Raw genomic sequence first — 12,292 nt, forward strand, 5'->3', positions numbered from 1 at the left:
AATGCAATGTCTTGCCAAACCTTTTATTAAGTGGAATGTTTAAAATGAATAAAATTACAGTGGAGAAGAAAATAAAGATCTGAGACTTCGGAAAGGTAGGAAGCAGATTTTAGATTATTCCTTTTCTATCTGTTAAGGGATTATTGAACAAACAAATGTTGGGGTTGGGCACAGAAACAAATTAAGAAAACTAAATTCATATGTGTATATTTGCAATGCAAATATTGCATACCTTTAAGAGAATGTAGAAATTGCGATTTTAATTATTATTATAAACAATTGAATTCGGAATTCATCTCTTATAATTTTTATTTAAAAATATACAATGGAGGAAAAATAATTTGAATTAACAAGTGAACAATTATTTTAACAAGTTTAAAAGTTGAACTGCGAGACCACTGAAGTAGTTAAAAGTAGTTGAGTAGGACAGTTAGAATGGCTGTTTAGTAGGATTATTATAACAATTGTTGAATAGGATTGTTAGAACTGTTGTCAAGTAGAAGGTTAGAACCGTTGTTGAGTAGGATGGTTAGAATGGTTAAATAAGATGGGTAGAATGGTTATATAGTAGGATGGTTTTAATGGTTGTTGAGTAGGATTGTTAGAATGGTTGTTCAGTAGGATGGTTAGATTAGTTGTTAAGTAGGATGGTCAAAACGGTTGTTGAGTAGGATGGTTAGAACGGTTGTTAAGTAGGATGGTTAGAATGGTTAAGTAGGATGGGTAGAATGGTTAAGTAGGATGGTTTGAATGGTTGTTGATTAGGATTGTTAGAATGGTTGTATAGTAGGATGGTTAGAATGGTTGTTAAAGGGAGTGTTCGCGAAAAATGAAAGGGGGTATAGGCTTAATGCGATAAAAAAGCGCTTTTGATCGCTACTAATCTTACTTCTATCTGTTGTGTCTATATGGAGAAAATTGTTAAAAACGACTCACTCCGAGTTGAATGTTGCATCTTTCCGAATTTGTATGGGCGCTGCCTTCTTCCGTGTGAGTCGTTTCTAACAATTTTCTCCTCATAGAAGCAACAGATAGAAGTAAGATTAGTAGCGATCAAAAGCGCTTTTTTATCGCATTAAGCCTATACCCCCTTTCATTTTTCGCGAACACTCCCTTTAAGTAGGATGGGTAGAATGGTTGTATAGTAGGATGGTTAGAATGGTTGTTGAGTAGGGCGAACTATCAGGTCATGAACCTGCATATGGGCTGGAGCCGACAAAATAAACTCCACAGCAGATGACATATCTTCACTCTAAACATATATTTACGATTAAAACTGTGTGGTTTAGGTTGTTGATTTAACTTATTTAATTTACAGTGTCAACATTCTAATGGTTTTATTTAAAAGTTTACTTATAATTTTGAAAGGACTGACTTGATTGATTTAAATTTTTGTATTGAAGACCTAGCATCTAGCATGTTCATTGTTCCTGAACATTCTCTTGAAAAGAGATAGACAAAAAGTTATCTTTTGAAAGCTCTTAAAATATTAAATTAATTAATCGCAAATAATTCTTAATTAATTACCTGTAGTGGTTTTATGCTACCCAAAATGGACCTTGCTTTCTCTGGATCATGCGGGTACATTGAGCTTTGAAACTCAGTCTCAACCAGTCCTTTTGTAAATATGTTATTTTAATTAAAATTTAAAACTTATAAACTGAATTGTAAGTTATCTGCTTATTTCTTGTCTCAAGGTGCTATCAATATTGAATATTCTTTTGTGCTTCAATAATTTGTGGAAAGTTGGCTTGTTTTATTTATTTGTTTACACAGTTGGAAAGTTTATGATGCTTTTTTACCTGGACTTAAAGCAGAGATCCTGATGTTGGATTTTAGATCTCTTACTTCCTGTCGCCAGCCTTCTGTGAGCGCAGTTACAGCAAACTTAGTTGCTGAATAAAACCTGGAGAAAAAGCATGAGAACCCTGGTGGTATTTTCCTTCTTAATCAACGCATTATAATAATGCATTGATAAAGGCAAACATATTTTTCAAGGGATATGAGTCTGAAAACCTCCATTTTTCTAAACTTGTCTAGTCTTGGCGGTAGCATTTAGCCAATTGTCAGTATTGGACAAGAAATTTGTCCTTAAAATGTTTGTTTTATTGCTGTTTTCCTTCAAGTTTGGTTTATCAGAGTTTAAGATTAATGTCTTTTCATGTTTAACCTGGTTGACGGATTTGGTGGGACTCTATGTCCGGAAATTGAGTTTATCATGATCACATGCCCATCATCTATGTTGTTCTTCTTCATTGACTGCAAACTAAGCTGAGTGCAGAGACATAGCCCTGATTGAATGCGATACACATGAAATATTTTTCTTGAGTCTTAATTTGTTATAATTACCTAATACATTAACATTAAGCATCTTTCTCCAGTTTTGATATTGTTCAGTGCTCAAAGTTTCTGAAGTTGAGAACCCAGCATTGTTTACACACACATCAATATGCCCAAGTTCCTGATTGAGCAATGTTAGTTTTGAAAAAAATTTGAGACAACTAAATATTTACTGACTATTTATTGATACCTGATTATTTTCAATCCAGGTAAACATGTCCTTAATATCTTCTTCCTTCTCTAAGTCACATTGTCGCCCATAAAGCTATTCAGATTATTATTCAGTGTTAGATATCAAACCATTACAAATTTTGGTTTTTACCTTTCCAGAATAATTTGAAAGAGATGCAGAAAGCTTCTCAATGTTTTCCAAGCGTCTTCCACATCCAACTACCTTCATACCAGCTTTTACAAGGACTAAAAAAGAAAGAATTAGAATTTTTCTGTAAAACATTTTGCTGTGATATGCCACAGACATACCTTCTGCTATTGAAGCAAGAAAGAATTAGAATTTTTCTGTAAAACATTTTGCTGTGATATGCCACAGACATACCTTCTGCTATTGAAGCAAGAAAGAATTAGAATTTTTCTGTAAAACATTTTGCTGTGATATGCCACAGACATACCTTCTGCTATTGAAGCTCCAATTCCTGCACTTGCTCCAGTCACTAACGCAACACGTCCTACCCACCGATCCATTCTTAATTTCTGAAATTATTAAAATTTGTTTAAGTGGAACCTAATAAAGATGTTTTATATAAGTTTTAGACAAGAGCATTGAATAAAAAGGATGGAATTCTTGTGTTGTTTTTATTAAAAATTAAAACTGAATAGACCTTTCTCGAAGATTGCAAGTAATATTTTTCGACCTCCTTAAAATATTTGGCCTTTCTTAAAACAGACATGTCTCTGTAAAATTAATAATCACAGGTTCACTAATGATTGCTGTTAAAACTTTATATTCACATAAAAATATGATGTCAAGTTCATTAACTCCCTACTACTAAAACTGAATAAAATGAACTCAATTATCAGCTACCATTTTATCTGGTTGGGATATTTTTTCTTTCAAAGTTTTAGTTTTTGTTAACAGAAAATAGTTTGCAGAAGGTAAAAATTATCTTGGAGAATTTCTAATGTAGAAAATGTTTTCCCCTGATGAGGTATAGATAAAAGTGTGGTTTAATCCTAGATAAGTCCATTGTTTGTAAAATCAGTCCTTGTGAAACTCTACCTCTGTTTGTTTAGTTAAGCATCAAAAAGGTTTAATTTTAGCTTGATAAATAGGTTAACATCCATACAATTTGAAGCCTTATCATTGCTTGTTGAATGAATAATACATTAAAAACATTCCATAAAGAGTACTTGAGTTAAAAAGTAATGATCTTTAAAAGCTTGCACTCAAGTTTGATATCAATTACTTTTTAGAGCCATTGAAAGTATTGTTTAAATAGGGTGGTTTACAGGGCGTACAATAACATCACTGATAATCATGTGAAGAGGTGTAGATAGAATATGCTGTACAGTAGCAGAGATATCAGACGCCTGAAACATTTGCACATTTTTATTTATTGGCTGTAGACATAATTTCATGTGACTTTATATTATTGACCTTCCATTTTAAGAGTTGAATGCCCAATACACACAAGTAAGTTTAAAGATTTATCGGATCTAGAATGCATGAACTATCTTTTCTTTGAAAATTTATCATTCTCAATGGTGGTATCTCTAAAAACTAACTTGTGCACATCTGGTCCAGAACCATGGTTGGGAAAATCGTTGGAATTAAACACTTCTGCACTTCAATGATCAGATAAACAATTTAAGGGTAAATGGGTCATGCCTCTCTTAAGGCCGTTCAGTTTGTATTGATACAACTTGATACAAGTTACCTGCAAGCCACTGGCTGGCTTCATTGCTTCTCCAAGCGCCTTATCATCTTTAAACATTGTGTCCCAAAAATCAGATTCTACATATCCTAAGCAGAAATGTCACTTGTTTTCACTGGATACTTTTTGTGTCATTGTCAAGATGGTATTATAATGATTGGAGAGAAATTTTATTGTTGTTAATTTTGGTTCTTATTTTTTAGGGACTGTAAGCGTAATTTCAAGTTACCCTCCATACAAAGATGATAATGTCAGATTTACAGTAATACCCAAACTACCTTAATCTTATCGAACATGTGGATGATAACGTCGTTTTTTTGACTCAAAAAGTAATCAATCTTTTCTTCATTGCTTCTTCTAAGCAAGAAATGCGCAAGTCACTTTTCAGAAAAACTGAAAATGAAAATAAACGGTTTAAAAGAAACAAAAATAATATATGCATTTCATACTCGATCAGACAAAGCTTTTAATGATTCTGTTATAAATCGGACATTGTCATCGTTGCATGGAGGGTCACTTTAAACTACGCTTACAATTCCTGTAAAATTTAATGTTGTTAATAACCTGGGCTAATCTGAGATATTCTAATAGTTGCACCCAGCTCCCTTAGTTCCTGTCTCCAGCCCTCACAGAGTGCTGTCATTGCATACTTGGTGGCGGAGTAGAACCTTTAAATACATTTTCTCAATTCTAAATTCTTTCATATGTTAAGGATTTAAAAGATTTAAAAAAGACTTTAGGGCGTCCCTAAATGTCTGATTAAAAAGTTAGGGGAGCATTGTTTGGACTTTAACTTTAAAGTTGGCCCCTTCCATCATATTATTTCTGGACCCCCTCCCCCCCCTCCTGTACATATGAACTTCAAGGTTATTAGGTTATACTGTTCCAGCGTTCATTTGAAAATAGATTACCGCTAAGTTTTGCTATCTTTATACATACTTTGCTTGTCTATCTGTTTGTCTGTCTTGGTGTTCGTTTGTTTGTATCCAATTAACGTAAAAACGGTCAAACCAATCGGGCCCAGATAATGTGTGGAACCTCACATGACCGTAGGAAAGATTTATTTATGATCATAAAATTTTCATCAAATTCAAAAAAATCCACAATTTTACTTTTTAAATGCGCGAACTTTTTTGTTTTTGTTTTTGTTTTTGTTTTTGTTTACAATGTAAACAAAATTATCACAATTGAAATAAAAGATGGGCGCGAGAAAGCTTAGTTCTAAAATATCTACCTTGTTGTCTTGAAGTCGACAACATTATGTCCAGCAAGTGAGTTGATGAAGATGATTTGACCGTGATTAATTTCAAGCTTCCTCATCACATCAATACTTTTCTGTGTACACAGGCAGGCTCCTGAAGTAGGAAAATAGATGTGGAGGTTATCTGTTGCAGAGGGTGGAGGAGGGGCTTTTGGGGCTCTTGGGTTTACTGGGGTTTTTATGTCTCAATGGGTGCTCAGCAATCTGTGAAAATCGTCAACAAAGAAAGCGTAATAATTTACCAAAGAAATTAACGTCCATCATTTTCCTCCAATTTTTCATTGTTTCATCAACAAGACCTTTACTTGTTGAAACACCAGCATTGTAGATACAAACATCTATCCGACCCAATTCCTAAATTTTTAACTTATTATTTTTGATAAAAAAAAAACAAAAACAATTTGTTTTATTAAAAAGGCCACGATAATGTTTCCATTGAGGAAAAAACAAAATTCATTGCAAATTTTTTTTTCGATCCTGTTTTGGAAAAGTTTTTAGAATCCTAAATTTTTATCTAAAAAGATGTACTTTTAGAGTATATTTTGAAAACTTTTTTAGGTTGCCTGTCGTAAATGAAAAACTTTTTTTAAATCATAAGTTTCAGACACTGTGATCATTTCTTCATCTGTGAATTGTAAATCCTCATTTAAAAAACAACTTAGTACTGTAATGATGGGTTGCTATGTGGTCAGAGGGCGTCCCTGAAAGTCTGATTGATTGATTGAAATATAAAAATTATTTTTTTCTGTTAACAGTTGGTAATCTTGGTAATGATGTTTTACAAAGGAACTTTTTAACTGGAACCTAAACCTAAATTTGTAATATATATATCTTTTTGCAACCAAAATAATGTAAACCTTTGATATCTCAAACTTTGACTATTTGACTTCATAGTTTAAAATATCAAAGGCTTGCACTATCAGACTGCAAAGATTTAGGAATAAGAAAAAAAATTTGGTTCCTTATAAAAGAGTTGTTTGAATTTAGAATACTAGAAAGTATAAGAAACATAACATTTTCATTATTGAAATATTTTATTGCCTCATTCTCTTCTATAGTTTTGAAAAGTTGATGAATGTCGTCTTCCACTTCCAAATCACACTTGACTGGATACAGCTAAAATATACATTTTTGAAGGGATGTGTCATCCGGGCTATGTATATATATATATATATATGGATATATGTCTTCCTAAATAAATATCCCATTTCATATTTATTATATATATATTTCAGTTTTTAATTTCACATTTTATTTAAAAAGAATTGTACAAAACAAAATGTTTCACGTCTCACATATATACAGTACACTCTTGAAAATTGGTTACTTCCCCCCCCCNATATATTTCGGCTCGAAAAAAGGTATTTATGAAAGTATTTATAAATTAAAACGAGATTAAAACGTGCAAGATGCTAAAAAATAATTAAATTAAATAATTAATAATCCTACGCTCTTGGTTCTCTCACAATTGTATTCTTTAATGAGAACCCATTGATATTCTGCCAAGGTTAAAACTTAAAAAAAAAATTAATAAGACTAAGAAAAATTAAGCGACGAATGATTTAATGTAGATGGGGGGGGGGTATTTTCATGAATATATTTTCCTGCTTTGTGTACATTGGCAAGTGGTACTTTTTGATCCAGTTGCTTTGATTTGAGTTGTGGATTTCAAGCTAAGATGCCAGGGTACATTGAACATTTGTAATTTGGATAAAACTTGCTGGGTCTGGGCAGTCCAGAATGGACATTACGACTAATGTTGTACCGGCATGGAACTTGCAACTATTAGAGTAATCAGCTGATCGATCACACCTCAGAATTGTTGAATGATTTAAACTTTTCTTTACCTTCCCTCTCTCTTGGCGCAGAGAATCTGCCAATTCTTGAATATTTTCAACTCTTCGAGCGCAACCAACCACTTTCATACCAGCTTTAACTAGATCTAATTAAGTACGATTAATAGTAATAAAAAGTTGATTTCAAACGTGTTTTATTTGTCTTGTGTAAAATATCTATTTTTTCCTTATGTTAAAAGGTTTTCTCATTGCGTTTGTAAATAATACTTTATAAATTATCCTTTGTTTGAAAATAATTTTGAAACGAAAGATAGTTTTCACAGTAATTGAAATCGGATTCTTTAAAGAGACGGCAAATTTATTTCAAGTGACTTTTTTTAAGAACTTATTTTTTAAATTAAAAAAAAAAGTTAACTAAAAAGAGCAGTGAATTTTCTCTAACTTTTGCGTTGTTTTTAGCTGATCTGCAGTTTTCAGGATTTTATGAGTTTTCAAGTGAATATCCTTTAAGAGATCTTAACGGTACCACTTAAACACATGTCTGAGATAAAAGAATATTTAAAAGCGTGTTGAATTCTGATGATTTTCTTTTTTGTCTCTGTATCAAAAAACCGTATGTAACTTGGCTTGAGAAGCCGAAATTGAAAATAATAAAGTTTTAACGAGATACAAAAAGTTAACTTATTGCTCCTGGATCAAACTAAGGGTTCAGATCTAAATCGGACTGAAAATTGAGGTTGAAATATTGTCCACAGTCCCTTATTTAGCTGATTAAACCTTTGAATTCTCACCTTGAGATATAACAGCACCAATTCCAGCGCTAGCTCCAACCACTAGAGCTACTCGTCCTGCACAATATTCCATTTTTATCTTCTTAAACGAATAAGAATTAATCACAAAGGAACTGATTACTCGCATTAAAATCTAATTTTCTATTCTATAAATCCAACCCAATGCAGATTGTATTCAATATCTCAAACTACAGGGTAACCCACAAAGGATGAGACCCCTGCAGATGTAATATTTAACACTTCAAAATAGAATACACAGCACACACACAAATTTTAATTGATCCTTTAATTAAAAAATAAATCAATATTGTAAAAATAACGTCGTTTTTAAAGCTTGAAAAGTGTCTAACGCGTAAATTACAAATGAAAATAATCAGTTTTAAAGTCAAAATCATGGATATCTCAATCAGACTAAGCTTTTAAGGTTACCGTTCTGAATCGGACATGACGTTCTACTAATGGGTCACTAAATTACGTTTACAAATACAGTTCCTTTAAGAAGATGTGTATGCTCGAAGGCGTATTCTCAAACTGAGATATAGTTTCAAGATGAGAATAAGATTATGCAGGGTCAAAATGTACACAGATAAAGAAACCTGATAAAGCCATGGTATACTAAACCCATGGATCATGTTCCCTGACTAAACCTAAACTCAGATTTAATATGACTGATAGATAGATATACATGTTGACAGAAATACATATAAACAGACAGATATATTATATAGATAGATAATGCATAACATATGATTTTTAGATATGATCAAGGAACAGCATTCTTTGTCCATTCGTATATAGACATTACTCATTTTCCAACAGTATGCAATAATAACATGAACAAACAAATTCTTAACTCGAGACAAAATATATTTGGATAATAGCTTTCCTTAAAGGTATCACCATACTGAATGGAAAATAATCATTTACAAAGGCAAAGGCGATTGCAAAAATATCTTATAATTCTTATTTTCATTTATTTTGCTAGGAAGGGATTGAAATTCTTCTTTTGTGAAAATACATTTTTAGAAAGAAAAAATTCCCATTTTAATAGATAAGACTTGTTGACTTTTTCTTTCTGGGGAGGGAAGGGTGGATAGTAGAAAAATAAGAACCGATGAATTTGTATTCAAGGTAGGGCTAGGGGTGTTAGATTGATACTACACATGAAAGGGGGGGATTAGAGGGGTATCAAATAGAACATGTTTAAAAAAATCAAGCCAACAAATATGATTTGAGAACGCCAATAAATGTTTATTTTGAAAATAAACCGCCCCTTCTTGCACGGAACCATTGCTCCAATAGGGATACTTACTGTTGCCATACATTTTTTCAGATTCTCAAATGCTTTAAATATTTCGTGTTTGAAAGAGAGAATGGGGGGGAGGGGGGTTATAAGCTGACATTACAAAATGTGAAATCTTTTATTTTTGTCATTTTGAAAAACTTTTAAACTGAAATCTTGAAAATATTGGGTATTTTCTTGGAATTTGCAAAAATATCAGAAACATTATTTTTTTTTTTTTTTTAAATTATAACAAATTTAACAATTTAGAAATTTTAAGATTGCTAGATTTAAAATCTACAACTTTATATTGGACATTGAACAATGTTGGGTGATAATAAACAAAATCTACAAACTTTACATAAATCACGATTTTCTGGCAAAAAAATGTTTATTCTGGTCTTCTGACTGACACAGTTCTGTTGTTAATTCTAAAAATTGGCAAAATTATGTAAATTTTCAAATAGATATAATCTCTCTTATTACTATTTTTATTTTGATATATTATGTTTTTAATTATATCTACAGAATTTTAGTTATTTCTCCATTCTTCAATGTTAAAATTGCTGAATCTCAGTGCTCATTTTTTTAAACTATAAAAATTTTAAAAATCTAGAAAAACTAGTTTTCAAAATGGCAGCTATTTTAAATTATTTAAGTTCAGAGAATTAAGAAAATGGNCAACTTTAACATAAAGCTGCAGTTCAACAGTTTGAGTTCCGTTTCTAGGAAATTTGATTCTTTAATATCTATCTATCTGTTTTCTCTTATCCAACAATCTATCTATCTACCGATGCATCTATCAAACAATCTATCTATCTATATATATTACACACTTCTATAGTATTTATCTAGCTCCCTTTGTGTATGTAGTGTTTACAGTACAGCACTTGCAGTTAATAGTACAAGTTGTAATAATGTATTGTACTGCACTCAGTTCACTTAGTTACAATTAGTTTTGTTATGTAATCTTCACAATCTCTCGGTTATTTGTGACCTAGGGTTTCCTTTTNAGAGGCAGAACAGGATTTAATCTCCTTCCTCTCACCTAATCCTTCAAAAACTAAATCCGCAATAAATGCTTTTGTAAGTATTTGAGTTTTTATTTAACAATGTATGCAGGGCCGGGTGGGAAATGGGGACTAACCCCCTTTACTCAAAATAGGTGAACACTATGATATCTAGGGGCATTTAGTCTCTAGAATGTAAAAAAATGAAGCCCCCCATTTTTCCTAATCCTGTATGCGCCCCTGTTGACAGATTAAAAATAAATTACAGGACAGGATACCTATCGCTAGCTGCAAGGCCATTTCTCATTCTTGATTTAGTAATTTACTTATGGGGCTGTAGGACTTGATTTGATACCATTTATATGATGAACATGCTAAAAAATAAATTTTCACGGTTTTTTTCATAGTAATAAAATGTTAATTAGGTTCATTTCAGTTCTTTATTATAAATGATAATTATATGCTAACTCATTTTAGGGCTCCAATTGTTGAATTATTTGTTACAAGGATCGTTAATCGTTTTTGTTCGTTTTAAAAACTTTTAATACAATTTGCAACATTTCAAAACTTTATTCTATTAAAGTTTGCTTTTATGAAATTTTGCAATATTTACAAAAAAAGGAAAAACGAACCAAAAAAATAACGTTTTAAGGCGTTCGTTTTTGCTTCGTTATGTATAATTTTCTCTCAGGGTCAAAATTGGGTATTTTTATAAGAATAGTAATTGTTTGGTTAAATAATATTGAAATTTATAAAAATGCTGAGTTTTTTTTGAAGCTGTTAAAAGTCCAAAAACAATCAAAACGAACAAAATTATTGCACATTACTAATTATTTCATGTTTATTTTACCCAATGATTAATTTTCCACTCTTGTTCCTGGCTGCGCCATTTTTTCTTCTTGCTTATGCCTTATTGTATTCTATGTTAAGGATGATCTTGAAGCGCTTGATCTTGAACTGCCTGCCAAGAATAATAATAATATGTATGCCCAGCAGACAGATATGGTCAAAGCTCTATACAGGAACATTCAAAATTTTATCATTTTAAAATCATTTTTTAAATTATTTATTTAAAATGAAATCGCTGTGGTTATTCTACAGGGTTACCCACAAAGGATGAGACTTCAGAGACGACTATAACGTAATTTATAATGTCTGTATCAATTAACTTAAAACTTCTTTCTTTCCCAAAGACTATCTTCAAAGTAGAAGACTTAATTAAACCATATTTAAGTTGGGTGAGGTCGTCTTTACTCTCTCATCCTTTGTGGGTAACCCTGTATATCAATCAGGTCTGTGGTAGTTTGATTTTAATAGTTGGGCCGTAATGGTCATGCCGCTTTCACCGGAAGTAAGACATTTTCATCTAACCCTATTCCGACTTTTTAAAGCTCCCGAGTGTTTGCTTACTGAATACAACCATGCGTCATAAAGAAACCCCGGTTATTTATTTTACGGTAAATGATATATTTTCAAATCCAGTTTCTTTAATTCAGACTCATGAAATCCGAATGAATAGAGAACCTGTTCAAAATCCATCTTTTTATCCACGCCCCTTTTCTACACCGCCCCTTCATCCCCACCCTTCCCCCGCCCACCCCTACCAGAGACAGNTCTATCATACTTCCAACCCTTCTCTCTTCTATCATACTTCCAACCCTTCTCTCTTCTATCATACTTCCAACCCTTCTCTCTTCTATCATACTTCCAACCCTTCTCTCTTCTATCATACTTCCAACCCTTCTCTCTTCTATCATACTTCCAACCCTTCTCTCTTCTATCATACTTCCAACCCTTCTCTCTTCTATCATACTTCCAACCCTTCTCTCCTCTCTCATACTTCCAACACTTCTATCTTCTATCATACTTCCAACCCTTCTCTCCTCTCTCATACTTCCAACCCTTCTCTCTTCTATCATAGTT

The 12,292-nt window shown here is 32.2% G+C and overlaps 2 protein-coding genes and 1 long non-coding RNA gene across 3 annotated transcripts; 1 reads left to right on the forward strand and 2 right to left on the reverse strand.

Moving 5' to 3' along the window:
* Nucleotides 1–191: 191 nt before the first annotated feature.
* LOC111718345 (uncharacterized) lies at nucleotides 192–8,156 on the reverse strand. The gene is made up of 17 exons (XM_023493910.1): nucleotides 8,078–8,156; nucleotides 7,338–7,432; nucleotides 6,532–6,606; nucleotides 5,733–5,844; nucleotides 5,464–5,584; nucleotides 4,794–4,897; nucleotides 4,233–4,318; nucleotides 3,790–3,885; nucleotides 2,967–3,048; nucleotides 2,663–2,757; nucleotides 2,531–2,605; nucleotides 2,350–2,461; nucleotides 2,171–2,291; nucleotides 1,803–1,906; nucleotides 1,528–1,616; nucleotides 1,120–1,252; nucleotides 192–811 (listed from the first exon to the last, which is right to left on the reverse strand). Exons 1-16 carry the CDS (start codon nucleotides 8,148–8,150, stop codon nucleotides 1,154–1,156), a joined length of 1,539 nt encoding a protein of 512 aa, XP_023349678.1. The 5' UTR covers nucleotides 8,151–8,156; the 3' UTR covers nucleotides 192–811; nucleotides 1,120–1,153.
* A 2,216-nt stretch (nucleotides 8,157–10,372) lies between these two features.
* On the forward strand, nucleotides 10,373–11,335 carry LOC111718361 (uncharacterized). The gene is made up of 2 exons (XR_002769032.1): nucleotides 10,373–10,445; nucleotides 11,300–11,335. It is a non-coding gene; the product is annotated as an uncharacterized LOC111718361 (long non-coding RNA).
* Nucleotides 11,336–11,856: 521 nt separating this feature from the next.
* Nucleotides 11,857–12,288, reverse strand: LOC111718346 (calponin homology domain-containing protein DDB_G0272472-like). The gene has a single exon (XM_023493912.1). It carries the CDS (start codon nucleotides 12,286–12,288, stop codon nucleotides 11,857–11,859), a length of 432 nt encoding a protein of 143 aa, XP_023349680.1.
* Between the last annotated feature and the right edge of the window lie 4 nt (nucleotides 12,289–12,292).

Source organism: Eurytemora carolleeae, unplaced genomic scaffold, assembly GCF_000591075.1.
Source record: "Eurytemora carolleeae unplaced genomic scaffold, Eaff_2.0 scaffold179, whole genome shotgun sequence".
NCBI lineage: Eukaryota > Metazoa > Arthropoda > Copepoda > Calanoida > Temoridae > Eurytemora > Eurytemora carolleeae.

What these genes read in the sequence shown, in the direction of transcription:
- LOC111718345 (XM_023493910.1), bottom strand. Translation starts at nt 8,150, where the DNA reads ATGGAATATTGTGCAGGACGAGTAGCTCTAGTGGTTGGAGCTAGCGCT. An exon ending in AAACTATAGAAGAGAATGAG is followed by an intron (nt 5,845 to 6,531) that starts GCAATAAAATAT and finishes TTAAAAATTTAG; the next exon opens with GAATTGGGTCGGATAGATGT. An exon ending in GCCCTGTAAACCACCCTATT is followed by an intron (nt 3,049 to 3,789) that starts TAAACAATACTT and finishes TAATAATTTCAG; the next exon opens with AAATTAAGAATGGATCGGTG.